Genomic DNA, 18,429 nt, shown 5'->3' on the forward strand with positions numbered 1-18,429 from the left:
ATTTTTTTCTCTCGTAGCGGGTGATGATTATTGGTCGCTAAACAAGAGACAATTATGGTTATTGTCAAAGAGTACGGAGTTTACATATTGTGACGTTGCTAAGAACTATCTGTGTAAACTGCCCAGAGACTGCGAAGTCGCAGTGATCAGGCTTTTTGTAATGATTGGTCTCGACTATACAAGAGATTTTTTAATATATCAAGACAGCAACAATAAATAGAAAGCACCAAAAATGTTTATGATCTTTCATTGAAAAAAATATTTATCATACGTGTGATAAAAATGTTTATAATATGTGTGATAGAGAACTTGAATCATATTTGTGATAAAGAATGTGTATTATTCGTGTGATAGAGAATGTGCATCATTTGTATGATAAAGAATGTGTAACATTTGTATGATAAAAAATTATATCATTCAACATCACCTATCCCATAGTCTGTTGGTCCATTTTGGCACCGCGCAATATTTGTCAACTGTCTCTCTTTATTCCACTCTGTCTTTGTCTTAAAAAGAATTTCAATCACAGACAGGCCTGTCCATTCTTTGATGTCTTTCTATCGCTTTATTTGTCTTCTTTTTGTACAAATCGTGTATCATTTCTGTGATAAAGAATGTGCATCATTTGCTTTTATTATATGTGTGATAAAGAATGTGTATCAGTTATGTGAAAAAGATTTCGTATCATTTATGTGATAAATAATGTGTATCATTTGTGTATTAGTATTAAATAATATGTATCTTTGTGTATAGAAAGGTGAGTACTTAACGAAACAAGGAAATACCGAATAAGCCTCTTCCAGGCAGACAATAACTTTGTCTGTTTTACAGTCAACAAAATATTAAATCACAGATTATCCTTTGTATGCAAATTAACAGTTTGTACCTTTAACATAGATGTTATTGTTTGCAAACTGTCTTTTTGCTGTCTTGGACATTCCACAATGAACCTCACTACTAATAAAAGAAACGGACTCCAAATTTATGCTCGTTGAGCATTGCATATATTCACTCATACATCCACATCATCCAAGCCATGTTGTAATATTTTTGTTTGCAGAAGTCAGGAATGGCTGGCACTGGGCCTTTCTCTGTCACACAGATAGAGATACTGTACTGACCGTACACTGGTCATCTGTACAGGAAGCAGCATTGATTAGCTATTTATACTACCCCGCCCTAACCCATATACAAAAAATAAGCGGAAGTACAAATAATAATTCTGGCACTAGCCTATAAAAAAGAATACATAAAAATATCTCTAGCCTATTTAAAGTAGAAAAATAAAAATACATCTAAAAATAGCTCTGGGAGCTCAAGCTCACATTTTATTTTAAAAAAAAATTCTATTCTCAGTAAACACACATATGATAATTTCTTTTTACTTGTGTTACTTAGATAAATGCATATTATCTTATATCTATTATACTTAAATAATATACATTTATCTCGCTTTGTCTCTTTTAAAATCCACGTACCAAATGATAAGAACTACGAAATAGGAAAATGTCTTTACAATAACTCTTTATGCAGGACATGGGCATAGCCAGGGAAGGGGGTTTGAAATGACATCCCCCCTGCAAGGACAGATTAAAGAGTCAGTTATAGAGATATGGTCTAAATCAAGGAAATCCTGGTAGTCGACCGTTTAGTAATAATTGTGACAGAGCGTTGCATGAGGTTTCGGGATACGTTCTCCGACAAAATGAATTACACATAATAAGAGTTGCAATGACATCCTAGTACAACTTGGTGCCACACATTCATGGAGGTCCTCAGAGCAGGTGGGAAGAGGCTTCAGATATTACCAGTGACAGATTTTTGTGGAAACCGCTTGACAGCAAATGAGCCGTACGGCGCGGGAGGGTCTAAATCAGTAGGAATAGCACACTAGGTTTTCGAAATAAAACTTTTTAATAGCAGAAAAATGCACTGTCGATACCTCAAAATATGCATTTTGTAGGCTTTCAATACCAGAAATAGTACTTGGCGGCTGGGATTTGCCCCGCGCTGGTGGATCTCTTAGCGCTCCTCCAGACCCCCTTGCTGGCAATGGTGGGGAGTCAACAATTTTTCCACTAACTCTAAGATGAACCTATTCTATGGCACAATAAAAGTCTTCCGAAAGAATGAAGGGTCAGAATGTAATAAATATTATGTACACACACACACACACAAACATATATATATATACATTCTTTTCTGCGGAGGTTGGGGAAATACTCCACCCAACCCGGGAAAAAAATCCTGGCTGCGCCCATGATGCAGGATATACGTTTTCAATATGTATGAGTAACCAGAATTTGTGGCATCATTGTTTAAACATTTGTTCATTTCCTCGTTTGTGTATATTAAAATAATCTCTTCTTGTTTAAGAATAAATTCCTCTGTGACAGGTATCTGAGTTTGTTCACGCGCAAAACGGTTCAATACCCAGTCAAGAATATCCAAATAAGGAATGTCTTTAAATCTTTGAATAGTTCATAATATTTGATTATTATTTAAATTACCAATTGTGTGAGCTTGCGCTCCCAGAGCTAGTTTTATATGCAATTTTAGCTATTTTTTAAATGTATGTTTGTTGTATAGGTTAGAGCTATTTTTATATATTTTATTTTTATAGGGTAGTGTCAGATTTTATAATTGTACTTCCGCATATTTTTATAGGTTAGTGCGGGATAGTATAAAAGGGATGTACTACATGCTGTCTTAAAACAGTTGAGTGTACATTTGACCAGTGGTCAGTACCATATCTGTCTGTGTGACAGCTGAAGATCTTTGTGGTCTGTCGTCTAATTATATTTTTATTCCTGTACCTGGGACGGCCTGTAAGTCTGTAACTATTTTATTTTTTTACTAGACCTATGTCACACTATGTGTAAGGACAGTAAGGTAGTTATTTTATTTTCTACTTGGACTATTTGTCATAATAGTTGGCAACATGCTGTATTGAAGATGGCGGCGTCCATCAGTCCTAATAGAATATAATAAAGTTTTGCATTTAAGTTTTGCAGGTTATTACTGTTGTGTTACTGCTTTTAACTTCTGCTTTTAGCTGCTGCAATTACTCTGCTGAAATAGCTGCTGCTTATAACTGCTGTTGTAAATCTATTCTAATTCTAGGGAATCTAGTGTTATTTTCTAATTTTGTTCTGCTATAAACAGCTATTGATAGATCTAGTATTGTGTTATTATTGCTGTACATCTAGAATCTAGTGTTATTTAGTTTCTGCTATTGATAGTTTTGTTATTGTTTCTGTAGATCTATTATATATTTAATTCTAGGGAATCTAGTGTTATTTTGTTTCTGCTATTGATATTTTTGTTATTGTTTCTGTAGATTTATTCTAGATCTATATCTAATTCTCGGGAAGCTAGTTTTATTTTGTTTCTGTAGTGACTAGTGTAGTGTTGCCTAAGTCAGTAAGTGGCTTAGTTATAGTCTGTTTCTTGCTTTAGCTAGTTAGTAATTAGTTTAGTCTAGTTAGTAAGGTACTAAGAGTAAGGTGTTCTTGTTTTAGTGTTAGAGTTATGGGTTGGTTATAGTAGTAGAATATTGTAGGTCTAGGCTAGTTTATTGTAGTGTGTTTATTGTAGATCTAGGTCTAGTGTAGTAGTTGGAGTGATTTAGTTAGTTAGTTGGTTTGGTTAGTTTGTTAGTGTTTGTAGTGGTGTAGATTTAGACGGTTTTAGTTAGTTGATGGGTTCAGTAGTAGTGATTAGTCAAGTTAGTGTATATATTATATTTTATTTTTGATTTATTTTTGTATGTAAATAAAGTTTCTTTTTGTTTTATTTATCGTAAACTAAAGTTTGTTATATTGTTTTCATTTGGCTAAGTTAGTATAGTTAGTTGTCTGGTTAATTAGGTGACTCTAGCCCCTTGGTAACCATACCGAGGTGCACAGATTGAGCCCACCCAGTAGCGCAAACATCTGCCTACTCTTCGTAAATTTTAAAGTTGAGCAGCAGAGAATACGTCTCTCCGACTCGCGCCTGCCTGACCTGCTCACAATTGGAATAAACTTGCTTTTTTTGTATATTAGTTTCATTTTTCTGTGGACGCTTTCAATCGTCTCGCGGACACATGGGGCTCCAAGACCACAGTTTCAGAATCGACTGCTCAATTGGTTGCTTAAATTTGTTGTGTGTAACCTAGCTTGTCAAATAGTAGGGATAGTAATAGTTCTTCTTCTTCTTCATCGTTCTCATTGTTATGTTGGAGTGTTCATATGACTAGACCAATACATGAGATGAACTGCGCAGTGGTTTCCAAATCAGGGATCTCTCCATATAGTTTTCTTTCTATTGGGGTGATTTGGGGCCAATGTCTTATACGGGCCTCTTGAGAGAGCAGTTTTGGAGGACGTGTTCGGCATTTTCTGGTGATACTCCACATGGGCAGATTTCACTGGTTCCAATTTTGAGCTTCCGGAACGTGTGTTGTCGCATTCTGTTGTGTCCGGTCCTGAGTCGAAAGATTAGACGTTGGTCTTGTCGGGATAGCTTATAGTAAGCATCATCTTTCTTGTGATTTGGATGGGAGCTCGTCTATTTCTCATTTATTTTATCTACAATTATTTTCTTCATTTCTTCTGGATAGAGGGCAGAGTTTACTTGTGAGTTTGTTCTCCCACTCTTGGCGAGTGTGTCAGCCTTCTCATTTCCTGCTAGTTGTATGTGAGCTGGTATTCATTGAATAACAGTTTTTTTGCTGTTGTTGTTGAGCTTTGTAAGTGCTGTTCTGAGGATTTTAATATAAGGGGAATCAGAGTTTTGCAAGCTTTGGAGGGTTGTTTTTGCGTCTGTTAGAAAGACAATCTGACTGCGAGAGGAACTTGGTTGATTTGCTCGCATGGTAGCAGCTTGTGCTAGTGCTTCCCTTTCTGCTCTGTGACTGTCAGAGAGCTCTCCAGTTGCAAAGGATTTTTCTAGTTTTCCTCCATCTGGCCATTCGATAAGTATTCAAGCTCCTCTATTTGTGGTGGCTTTATGGGATGAGCCATCCGTGTAAACTCTGATCCACTGATTGCTAGGGTAATTGGTATGTAGAAAACAGTTCACTATTTCCTTGAGCTCTGTTGGTCTGTAATCAGATTTTCTTTTTATGTTTTCTATACGGTCCCTTATAGTAGGAAGAGGGCTTTCGTCCCTGGGTGGAGATTCATTATAGTGTATCGAGGATTCCAGAGTAATTTTTTCAAGTTGGTGTTTCTTTTTTAGGTTTAGAGATTCCTGTATGAAATTGGTCCTTTTGAGACTTTTTTTTGTGTGCCAGTTTTGTGAATTTTTGTTCTGAGTGGGTGCCTCTCCAAGGTTTCCAATTTAGTGAATTGGGAAAGGATTTTTATTTCTCTTCTTTCATCCAGAGAGATCAGGGCAGCGGTTTCCTCCATAGCTCTTATGGGTGTTGTTTTGATTGCTCCTGTCATTATCATTAGACCAATATTTTGAACCTTGTCTATTTTTCTTAGGTTGGTTTGGGCTGCTGAGCCCCATGTTGTGGCACCATATTCTAGTACAGGTCTTACATAACTGGTATAGGTCTTTTTCAGGATGTTGTGATTAGCTCCCCAATCTGTGCCAGCTAATTTTTTCAAGAGGGATAGTCTCTGGATGCCTTTACTCTGTGTTTTATCTATTTGGTTTTTCCAGGTTAGTCTCGGTCATAGGTGACTCCAAGATAAGTAGGGCTGTCATTTTTTTCTAAAGCTTCCTTATCTAATGTTAATTTTATTGTTTGTTGTTTTGTTGACAGTGAGAATATGGTATATGTTGTCTTTTTTGTGTTAATGGACATGCCCCAGTCTTTGGACCAATTATTGAGTTTATCAAGAGCATCTTGTAATCGAAATTTCGATGTTCCTACATATTCTTCTGTGCTAATTAAGGCAAGGTCATCTGCATACATGCTGCTCTTAACTTTTTTTGGTACGTTTTGAATTAGATCGTTTATGAATATTAGGAAAAGTGTTGGGGATAGGACTCCTCCTTGGGGGACGCCATTTTTTATACCCACTGTGTGGCTTCTTTGTCCTTGCATGCAAACTAGGGCTTTTCTATTATTTAGGTATTCCTTTATCCAGTTGTACATTCTGTGGGATATGTGATGCTGGATTAGCTTGAGCAAGAGACCTTGTTCCCAGACTTTGTCAAATGCTTTTTCTAAGTCAACCCACACAATTGTTGTTGGTTTCTTTTCTTGAAAGCCCTCTTCTATTTCTTGTGTGATAAAGGCAATTTAATCTTCTGTTGATCTGCCTTTTCTAAAGCAAGCCTGGGCTTCAGTGAGTAGATTATTTGACTCAAGGATCCATGTCAGCCTTCTATTTATCACTCTTTCCATCAGTTTGCAAGTACAGCTAGTGAGGCTGATGGGACGGTAGCTATCCTGTTTATTTCTTGGCTTGCCGTGCTTTAGTATAGGGATCATAATGGCTTTTTTCCAGATGTTTGGAATTCTGCCAGATTTCCAGCTAGCATTGAATAATTGTAGCAGTTTTCTTTTGGCTTGAGGACCCAAGTGAAGAAGCATGTCATTTGATATTTGGTCTGGGCCCGGGGCTTGTTTTGGTTTGAGGACTTTTAGGGATTCATCTAGTTCCTTCATTTTAAGGTTAGTGGTCATTCCCAAGGAGTAAGCTGGATTGTTTTCTTTAATTTTATCTTAGATTTCTGAGTTTACATCTTTATTTCTACTTTCATTAATTTGTATTTGTCCTACACTTTGGAAAAACTTAATGAATTCATTTGCTGCTTCTTGGCCTTTCAGGGGTTTGTTGTCCTTTTCTATTACTATAGGAGTTGTTCTGTTTTCTTCTTGGTTGAGACATTTGGCTATACGACAGAGTTTGTGGCCATCTCTATCTACGTTTAGTTGTTCTGTTTTTTCATGCCAACTTTTCCTCATGGCGGAAAGGTAATTTTTCCTGAAAACTGCGTTAGCTGCTTTTAGATTTATGTTATTTTCTATACTAGGGTTATTTTCTACTGTGTTTCTGGCTTAAATAGTGGCATTGTGGAGTTGTTGAAGGTGATCAGACCAGTTGGGGATATCATCTTTTCTTGCTCCTCTAGGAATTGATTCCTTAGCTGCTAGGAGGATTGCTTTGGAGAAAGCTGAGAATGACTTATTAACCTGATTTGATTTGCAAATTATTGAAGTTGTGTATAGGTCTGTGAGCTTTGAGAATAGATGCCAGTTGGCTTTTTTGTAGTTCCATCTGGGGATGGTGGAGTTTTCTGATATTTTGAAGGAGGTATCGATACTGATCAATATGAGTCTGTGGTCACTGGTGGCTAGCTGGTCTGCAACTTCTCTGGTGCACTTTTTAGATAAGTTGTCTGTTGCAAAGGCTAGATTTGGAGTGTTTGATGTTAGCCAGGCTCTTGAAAAAAAGGCTGGTTTGTCCTCAGGTTTATTTAGCAAGATAAGTCTGTTCTCTGCTTGCCATTCTTCAATTTCTTCTCCCCTGGCATTTAGGTCTGGGTATCCCCAGCTCTGAGATTGACTATTCATATCTCCTAAGATTAGACAGTCTTCTTGGTCAGGTATTTGTATGTGGTCAATCTCTATTTCCTTGTCTGGTGGGAAGTAGCAGTTAAATAGATTAATATTTCCATCTCGGAGAATTAGCTTAGTTCCCATTATTTCTGATTCTGAAGAGTTGAGCATAGTTATGTCTGTGGTAGGGATGTCATTATTAATGAGGGTGAGGATTCCTCCTTTGGGTCTGATTTCTCTATCTTGTCTGATGCAGGTGTAGCCTCTAATGGAGAAACGAAGATTACTGTTCAAATGAGTTTCTTGGATGCAAGCTACATCAATTTCTTTCTCATGCAGAAATATTTTTAGAGTTTTTTTCTTCTTTTGGATGCCCTCTGCGTTCCATTGTAAGATTTTTAGACTTTTGGTCTTGGAGTGTTGGCCAGTAGTATTTACTTTCTTGTTCCTTGCTCCTGGCTCCACAGGCAGAGATAGAAGAACCACCAGCTCGCTTGTGTGGGCTCCTTCGAGGCGGAGAGCCCGGCCCCCTACCTGTGCGGTGGGATTCCACAGGCAGGAAGCCACATCTATTAGAATCGTTACTGAACTCCAACATAGATGAGGTTGCGTGTCAATGTGTTATGCTCCAGGAGACCCATTGACTCCGACTTCAGCCTGCTTTTCTTTTTGGGTGTGCTCCAATAGCCTTTGATCATCCAAGATCATCTGCAAGGCAGCAGGTGTTTATTTTCGGAGTTTTCTCTCCTAGATGAACTGCTATCCCTAGCTAACGGGTTTCATCTACCCGGGTTTAGAGTTAGAGCTCCCTATACTCGCTTTTTGCAATCATTTCCCTGGATTTCTGAGATGTTTTTAGTAAATATTCTAACCACTGGAATACTTCACCTCATCCTCCATGACTGCAAACCAGTTGGTTCGCAGATGTTTATTTGCTATTCACAGCTAACCCTTATATCTAAGGGTCTTTCCCCTATCCGCCAACTGGGGACGCGCTTGGTAGAAGGTGGTAGCTCCCCCAACATAGTAATAGTAATAGTAATTGAAAAGAAATACGTAGTGGAAGCTGTACAGAGTAGAATAGTCGAGACATTGTAATGTATACTTTTTGTTTCTTATAACAGAATGTGTACTGGGAGAGCCAGACTTAAAGCCAGAGCTGTGTACTAGCCCAAGTGTCTGCAAGACACAGCCACTGATGTGCTGTAACTATTGCTCTTACAATTCTGGAACCATTTTGTCATTATACGATACTTGGATTTATCATTGGTTTTACATTACATTTCATTATCTGTTTATCAAAATAATTGTAAGCTAGATAGATCTAGAAATCCACTAATGTTTCTCAAATTTTGAACAGTGCATTTTACAAATATTTGTTTATACCTATTTTTTATCTTTATCTTTGTAATACACATTAATATTTATCATATTACAGCAATCTCTCAATGCACATTTGGGCACCATTCTAATTGTTAACAGTTTCCCTTAAGTGTTAAGCATTGTAGAGATTTTAATGTTGTTTAACAAACTGTTTTCCGTTTTTTCCATGATCAGATTTCATGACCTAACTATCTAATTTACATGCTGCATTTAATAATAAATTATTCTAGAATACAATGTTTAAAGTAAATTTACAGTTGATACCTTGTCGAAAGTGTCGTAAATAATTATTTGTGTTAATATCGCTAAGAAAAATACAATCAATTAATATTAATAATAACTCAAATTTACTCAAACATCTAATTTTTACATGTTTTTCATAAGTTATGAAATAGTCATAAGCGTATTTAAAAATATAAAGCACTACGATTTTCTTTTACAATTATTTTTTTACTTCTGTTCAAAAATCACATTATACTTCCGTTTTTTATTATTTATGTGTAGCACTGAGATTTAACAGACAATATGTAGCTCAAAGTTTGTCCCATAAGTGTTGCTTTTGCATAGTCCTTTAATAGGGATGCACCGGATAGTAGCTCCGGCTTCGACTAAATACCCGACCATTTTTCACTAACCGGCAATATTCGGCTCGGCCGGATCGTTAAAAGTACACTATAGTACATACATGTCTATTCATATTTAAAAAATGGACGTGGTTACTTTTATAGAATGTATTAACGTATATATATATATATATATATATATATATATATATATATATATATATATATATATATATATATAAAATTACTGTGTTTCAAATCTATGTATATACATCATGGGCGTAGCCAGGGGGGGGGGGGTTCCTTGGGGTTCAACCCCCCCCCCCCTAAATGAAATCCCCCCCTTGGGGGGGGGGGGAGTCGGAATTTAGTGACTGATTTTTTGCTTTGATTTTGTTTATTTTAGGTGAGATTTCAATACTAAACCATTACTTGCCCTAGCACAACCAAAGGGGTTTTGAGTTTAAAACCCCCTACCAGGGGGTTCGAGTTTAAAAACCCCTACCACGGGGGTTCGAGTTTAAAAACCTCTACCAGGGGTTTTGAGTTTTAAACCCCCTACCTGGGGTTTTTGCAGTTAACTCCCCCTCTTCTATAAAACAAAACAAAACAAAAAATGCAAACGAAAATCCCCTAATTCCAAGAGCAAAGTTAAGGAAGATTTTGATTTTAAAACCCCCTCTAAAATTTACGATAAACCACCTCTTTAATATAAAAAAAGCTAATTACGCACTCAAAATGTTATGAGCGTAGCTAAATGGGTTTTGACTCAGTTTTGAATTTAAACGCCACTTCAGTGAGGTTTGAAGGTAAAAAATACCTCTTTTTAATAATAAAAAAAGCAAATTATGCACTAAAAATGTTATGAGTGTAGTCTATGGGGTTTTGAGTTTAAACTCCCCTCCAGTGGAGTTTGAAGCTAAAAGGTACCTCTTCAATATAAATAAAAGAAAATTACTCTCTAAAATCTATGAGCGTAGTCAAAGGGTTTTTGAGTTTAAACCCTCCGCCATCTTCAGTGTAAAAAAAAAAGCAAATTACGCACTCAAAATGCTATGAGCGTTGCCGAAAGGGGTTTTGAGTTTAAACCCCCATTCAGAGGGGTTTGGTGCTAAAAATACATCTTCAATATAAAAAAAAAAGAAAATTACACACTAAAATTATTTAGGCGTAGCCAAGCCATTCGGGGGTTTTGAGTTTCTTCTAAAGATGGCTTTTTTTTAAAGTTTAAAACCCCTCCAAATGGTTTTGAGTCTAAGATTCTTCTACAGAGCATTTTGAGGTGGAAAACCCCCAAAAGAAGATTTTGACGATATAACTTCTCTTTTCTATATAAAATCTAAAGCAAACTACAGTCACTTAATTCCAAGAGCGTATTCAAGAGAGGTTACACATTTTTACCAGTGACAGGGCTCCATTAATAAACTGCAGTGAATAGTCATCTACCGAAATCGAAAAACACTAAATATAGCTCAACAAAGATAGCTAAGACAGATTTCATGAGTCAGTTATAGAGATCGGATCTAAATCAAGGAAATCCTATGCCGAACTGGGAGTCGACCCCTTAGTAAGATTGTCAGAGAACGACGCATGAGGTTTGCGGGACATGTTCTCCGACAAAATGAATTACGCATAAGAAGAGTTGCAATGACATCCTAGTACAACTTGACGCCACTCATTCATGGAGGTCCTCATGGTAGGTGGGAAGAGACTTCAGAAATTACCAGTGACAGATTTTTATGGAAACTGCTTGACGTCAAATGCTCCGAACGGCGTGGAAGGGTCTAAGTCAGTAAGAATAGCACATTAGGTTTTTGAAATAAAACTTTTTAATAGCATTAAAATGGACTGTAGATACCTCAGAATATGCATTTTGTTGGCTTTCAATACCAGAAATAATGCTTGGCGGGGGGACTTCTCCCCGCGCTGGGGAGCTCCTGGTGCTCCCTCATACCCCCTTGCTAGTAATGGCGGGTGGTCCACAATTTTATGGAAACAGCTTGATGGCAAATGCGCCGAACGACGAGGGAGGGTCTAAGTCAGTAAGAATAGCACATTAGGTTTTTGAAATAGAACTTTTTAATAGCAGGAAAATGCACCGTAGATACCTCGGAATATGCATTTTGTTGGTTTTCAATATCAGAAACAGTGTTTGGCGGCGGGGCTTCGCCCCGTGCTGGGGGAGCTCCTAGCGCTCCCCCAGACCCTTTTGCTAGTAATGTCGGGGAATCTACAATTTTTTCACTAACTCATGGAAGAACCTATTCTAGGGCACAATAAACGTCTTCCGAAAGAATGAAGGGTCAGAATGTAATAAAGATTATGTACACACACACACACATAAATACATATAATTTTTTTTTCGCGGGTTGGGGAGAAAGGGGGGGGGGGAGAAAAAAATAAAAAAAAAAAAAACTTTGCTACGCCCATGATATACATCATACATATTATAAAACTTATAGAAATGAAACTGTACATTATAAATGCTCATTACATAAATAGGAGCGATGGCTTCCACATTTTTCAAAACTTTGTTTGCCCTGACCTATGATTGAGTTAGTGAACATTTTATATTAGATGACCAGGCGTCTGTCTAACTGTGCGGGTATACCTTCATAGGTAGACATGAAAAAATCCCATCATTTTTTTTTAGTTCATCACATTGAGATAGACATGTGACCACACTGGCTTAGTAATGTCCACATTTTCTCGCTGATCTTCTTTTACTATCCAACCGTATCCGACTCCGGATATTAAAAAGTGCTACTTGTGCGGTCACACACATATAATTTGCAAAAGAAAGCTGCTGCGACTGGAAACTTGGTTATAAAATTCAGCTGCATGAGTTTTTTTGTAAATCACGATAAATGTTTGTAAAATGTATTAAATATTTCGGATGTTCCTTCAGAGTTGAAGATAATCTACTTCCTAGTTCAAATCTTTCGCATAACCCTTTACAAAACAATTAGATAATCATTATATGACAAGTAAGGCCAAGTTTACATCTAACCATACCTTCACCTATCCCTTGGTCTGATGGACCGTCGGGGTACCACACAGGTTCGGTCAACCTTCTTTCTCTACTCTTGTCATTTGCCTTTGATAACATTTACTGATATTCTTTCTGAAACTATCGAAATCTGCATTTTTACCTGCCTGGGTTTGAGTCCGAATTTTGATTTCATGTTTCCACACAAACAGTCTTTGTAACCTTGTATATTGTAATATAATACAAAATAACAAAATGTCCATTTGTAGTATTAGTACGTCCCGTTTAAATCGCAAAAAAGGAAAAATATTGAAATCCGTCATCACATTTCTGATCTGTAAAAGTTCTAGTGCGACAGACTTTTTTTTTACACGTTTAATTTGTTAAAATAAATACTTTTTCGTAAAAATACGCCATTTTTACAACTATTCACTATTATTAGTAAAAAAAAAAAAACATCCACTTTGTCTTGATAAATACAGTTGGTAATTTTTATTGCATATTTTCATACAAATGTATGCAACCGTTTCCTTTTTGATTTCTAAAATACTGTTATAAAAAGCAAAATAACAACATTTAAATTACAACGGAATGTATAGGTAATTTCCCCTACTCCATGTCAAACAAAATATTTAATTGCCTAATTGTTTAATTTTTATTGATTTATGTTTTGTACAATAAATAATAGTTGTTTAAAGTTTTAACTTGATCCGAAAATGGGTGTGGAAGAAAGAAAGTGTACAATTATTCAAAGGGACAAAACCACACATATTTAATCATATATGTGAATGCTGATGAATTAATCTCACTTGTTGGTATGTAACAAAAAAACAAAACAATTACCAATAATGAACTGTTTTACTTTTCTTTTTAATTTATGTCTTGTCTCTGTGGCATTTTACGTTTCCAGACGATCTTTTCTTTTTGCAACTTCTTGTGTGACTAAAGAGGCCAATCCTTGATACACAGCTGCAATCGCAGGTTGGGCATATGTAATCACCAGGCGCCATTGCATTTTCACCCTTCTTTTTGCTTCTGTTGTGTATGACATCTGCAATCTGTGACCCTTCCTTTATGCTCTCTCTCCATGTGGATCTATCCAGTGCCACCTCTTCCCAGCTGCTAGTGTCGATTTTTAAGAGCTTCATGTGGCGTTTGCATACATCCGTATAACGTAAAAGTGGGCGACCAGCGGCTCTCCTGCCTTCTATTAGATCGTCATACAGAATGTCCCGTGGAAGTCGATCTACTTGTATATGCCTATAAATAACTGTGCAAAGTGTCAACTTGATCCGTGAAAGGGTTTTGGAGAAAAAATGTGTTTAAAATTTTTACTAGACATTGTGAAAGCTAAATTTAAGTCATTTATTAACGTAAACATGCACATTTAGATCGGAACACTGTAAAGAATATTGGTTAGTTCTTTGAGGAGCGTAATTTAATGGGGTATGATTCTCAAATGTAGATCCTTAAAAGCGTACACGTATTACAAGGTACAGTCAACAACAGAGTAAAAATCGGTATTTATTTACAGTATCAACATTGGTTACACATATAATATAGAATACACAATCATCAATATTATAAGTACTAAATGTGCCCAATTAAAATATTCTAGGGCACTTAGACTAGATTTAATAATAGATTACATAAGGGTATCATGACACAACATAGCATTACCCCAAATATTCGGTACATACATAGCAGTGATATTATCTCCTTAATCTAGGCAATACAACTGACAACAATCACCAGCACCCTACTCAGACCAGGCCAGCTCTCCAACTAACTAGACTGACCACAGGAAACTTTATTGTCCCCCATTGAAAATCACGTGCTAAACAGTTCACCACTGACAACTAATAAAATAAACAAACACACACACAATCTCACAACTAATAAAATAAACAAACACACACACAATCTCATATCTTGAGAAAGATTTTTTTAAAGTAACGTTTATAATTCATCAGATAATATAGAACATAAAATCACTCTAAACGAAAAACTACTTTCTCTAGTTGTGAAGAGACTATATACTAAATATACTATTATATCTAGTATTAATGATCTCATATAAATATTTATACACAGGTCTAGACTAGACAGTAAATAGATATTTGAGCAGCACCTACCTAATATAATCTCCTAATTTATTTTCCTCTTAGTTCAATTTAGAAAATGTGCATCAAAGTGCAAGTAAATAATAAAAAAAAACGTGTGCGCACACACACACACATACATATATATATATATATATATATATATATATATATATATATATATATATATATATATATATATATATATATATATATATATATATATATATATATATATATATATATATATATATATACATTTCAGCAACATTTCATGATTTCATAATACATAGAAAATACAAAGAAGTGATTTAGAAGAATTACAAAAATATGAATCTAAGTGAAGCATGTCTTTTCACCTAGAAACATATTAAATATTAAGAGCAACTTCTTCTTCTTCTTCTAGCCAGTTTTTTTTTTTTTTGCTGCTGCACTGTGAGCTCTTTTGCAGAATGTGCCAAGGAAAATGGTGTGCTGTTTTCTTCAGTTGTTCAGCACTGCCGTACAGGGTGTTGGCAAATGGTAAACCAGTTACACAGACTAAAAACTCTAAATACCTAGGCATCAAAATAACAACAAATTTATCAGGCATTCCTGATATGATAAAGAAAACAACAACTTTTTAAAAATTAAAATATTATAAGTAGAGACATGTTTTCCTCTGCTTATATACACCTTGTAAAATATAGAAAGTTTTGCAATAGGGGAATGTAAGAATATTTGAATCAAAACTTTTTGAAGACATTTAAAAATGTCTCCATTAGTCCCACTGTTGTGCATCATAAAGTTGATGACATTTGCGAAACCAAAAAATTTAAAGTTCCGCCACAAGACGTCTAATATAACACAAAGATTTTCTTATCAAGAAGATAACCAATATATAATTATATGTGCTATATGTACCTTAAATAATAATATTAAATAGAATACTCAGACACAAAGATAAAGTGAAATTTCTCACTCAATACAGCATATAGAGCAAGGACTATTTTGTACAAGTGTTCTTACTTTTCTAGTGTAATTACAGCTGTAAGGAACACCAGGGGCATTCACAGTCCCCAAATGTAAAGGACTGGGGATGAGTTCTTTACTACAGACACATAGCTCAATAGTCTAGGGTATGATTCTCACATGCAGACATTTACATGTATAAATATCGTAAAGTACCACTTAACGTAGGAGTATAACATTAGTATTTATTTACAGCCAACTGCAAGTTACACATATAATATTGAATGCCTCATAATCAATTACTGAAATACTAAATGTTCCAGAATTAATACTACAGGGCACTTAGACTAGATTCATTTAACAAAAGGCTGTCAATGCCACCATAATATTACCCACAAAGAGTCAGTTCACACACATAGCAAGAATAATAATATAAGTTATAACATCTCCTTACGCTAGGCATAAAAAATGGTAAACAAACACAAGCACCCTACTCAGATCAGGTCAGCTCTCCAACAGCTAGACTGACCGCTAGAAACCTTGTTGTCCCCCCTTGAAAATCCCGTGATAAAAACAATTCACAAACCAACTAATAAAATAAACAAACACACACACAATCTGACATCTTACACACCCCCACTCTTTACAACGGCATCAAATGGGTTGCCTAAATAAGCCAGAAAAACTGCTGACACCTAATGTTAGGTATCTAACTTACAAGACTATATTAAAACATGGATCTTTAACTTAATTCATAACATAAGGTATTATTTAAAACTATCATAGGTGTATAGATCATTTCTTTCAAAAAAAAGACATTAACAGTAACTCACCTCTGGAATCACTTTAAAAACCATCTAAAAATTATTTTCCAACTAAATATTTATAAAAGAAAAAAAATGAATGATAATTTAATATATAAAAGAAACTATGTGAAGAAAGAGAAAACTTGCTTAAAAATGTAAAGAAAGAAAGGCCGAAAAAATTGGCCCCTGAAGTGGTCCACCCCGGCAGGTAAAAAGGCAGGTTTCAGTATTTTCAGAAAGAATATCAGAAGGAAAGACAAATGACAGAGAAGAATGGAGAAAGATTGTTGACAGATAATGTCAATGTTTACTGGAAGAGAAAAAAAAAAGACTTGAGAGTAGGGAGAAAGCAAAAGACACTTATCCAAACAACTCCTGACCATCGCAATGATCTAGTTGAGTTTAAGTCTCCAATAATAATGCACGACCAGATAGAATAATGGCAGAAATTATTTCCTTTTTTAAAGTAACATGTCATTTAAAAGAAACATCTAATTTTTTTTTTAGTCTAATTCCATATCTATCCTAATAGTTTACATTGTACAATGGACAACCCTACCTGTCTTAAAGTCTTTAGGTAAAAACAGTTATCTGATACATTTAGCAAATAACATTCCAGTGAGGTTTATGACTGCAAGTTACCAGTGTTCTTATAAAGTAATTGTGCCAATATAAGGATACATTTTTTACAAATTAAATATTTACAATGTCATTGTTTTAACATAAATTTTATGAAACAAGCCTTCATCGGCCATAATTTAGAATTTTACCTTTAGCAGAAGTAGAATGACAACTAATATTGTTTTTCTCTGTATTTCACATTTGAATAAAAGTTTTCTTAACTCTTTCTGTCCATAATTATTTTTCCATGTTCCAACAGAATTTTTCATTTAGCCCATTTATATGTCACTACTCTGTAAGATTAAACTTTAATAAATTGTATGCTTGTTATCAGAAAATGTTTATTTGGTATACACACAAAAAAACACAATAAAATTAAAGAATAATTCACACCCTTTTTAGATAATTTTAATTGATGTTTATAAACCAAAATAAAAGTTTATTTTGGATAATGCAATTTACAAATTTCAATTTCATGACTGTGGATAATTCTCTCTCAAAACTACATCTAGACTAGAACTAGGCAATATTTTATTATCCGAATTGAATAAAAAGTAATTTTTATGATAACTATTTATATTTTCACAAAACTTAATATTTAACATTTATGTTAATCGTCATGAGGTCACTATCCCATGTCACACCCCTTATAAAAAATTAGTATAGAAATATAGAGCCTTTTAGCCCCCGCTCTTTAAAAACATCGTTTATTTGTAAAAATACGAAAATGAAAAAATCTGTAATTTTTTTCCAAAGGGTAACTATTCAAGACCTATGTATAAGCAATAAAAAGAAATTTGTAAGGAAAGACAACAAAACAATTGACTTTTTAAGCATCGACGATAACATCGTTGATTATTTTGCAGAATGGAGTAAAATTAACAATGATATTGTCAATTAGGACAGAAAGAGTTAACGTATCTTCCCAAAATATTTTTTATGAATAAAACAATAAAACAACAAGCAAAATCTTAAGAAACATTTCCACCAATAGTCCTATCTCCAGTAATATTTGAAAAATTAATATTTACAAAAATATAACAAAAAATTAAGCACCATGAATAATTGATTTCATTTGAAAAAATTACACTGTTGCATAGAATAATTTCTATGAATCACAAGCAATAAATACTTCTAATGAGATAACACACACACACAACACAATAATTAATACATAAAAACAATATAAAAAAAATCAACTTATAACTGTTACAAAGTAGATCCATTAACTACCATATAGGATAGTTGAAATCAATATCTATTACAGACCATAAAGAAGCTTATCACTAACTTACATTGGTCATTATTTAGGTATGCAAAAATAATGAAAGTAGCAGGTTAGTAAGACTGAAATTAAACTAAGGAAATATTCTTGAATGTCTTACTTCTGGAAAATTTTTCCAGTCTTAATTGACGAGCACTGTTGAAAGGATAAACAAAAAAAATGTAGGGTTCTTAAAACAACATCAAAAACAATCACACAAAAAAGACAACACAAAAAATCCTAGTG

The 18,429-nt window shown here is 34.8% G+C and overlaps 2 protein-coding genes across 6 annotated transcripts in view; one reads left to right on the forward strand and one right to left on the reverse strand.

Moving 5' to 3' along the window:
- LOC106052213 (uncharacterized) overlaps positions 1 to 18,429 on the forward strand; it is a 96,002-nt gene that overhangs the window by 77,077 nt on the left and 496 nt on the right. For 2 of the 4 annotated variants that reach the window (XM_056032636.1, XM_056032637.1), the window contains one exon: positions 8,629 to 9,243. The exons of 1 other annotated variant lie outside the window; for it this stretch is intronic. In XM_056032636.1, coding sequence (XP_055888611.1) covers positions 8,629 to 8,822 — 194 coding nt within the window. In that variant the 3' untranslated portion in view covers positions 8,823 to 9,243. Of the gene's footprint in view, positions 1 to 2,667; positions 2,848 to 8,628; positions 9,244 to 18,429 lie in introns of those variants that run through there. One more of the 4 variants, XM_056032639.1, reaches the window with a different exon arrangement.
- Positions 13,951 to 18,429, reverse strand: part of LOC106051273 (uncharacterized) — a 49,674-nt gene continuing 45,195 nt past the window's right edge. For both annotated transcript variants that reach the window (XM_056032641.1, XM_056032640.1), the window contains exon 12: positions 13,951 to 18,339. In XM_056032641.1, coding sequence (XP_055888616.1) covers positions 18,301 to 18,339 — 39 coding nt within the window. In that variant the 3' untranslated portion in view covers positions 13,951 to 18,300. The remainder of the gene's footprint in view (positions 18,340 to 18,429) is intronic.

This window comes from Biomphalaria glabrata, chromosome 6 (assembly GCF_947242115.1).
Source record: "Biomphalaria glabrata chromosome 6, xgBioGlab47.1, whole genome shotgun sequence".
Classification (NCBI taxonomy): domain Eukaryota; kingdom Metazoa; phylum Mollusca; class Gastropoda; family Planorbidae; genus Biomphalaria; species Biomphalaria glabrata.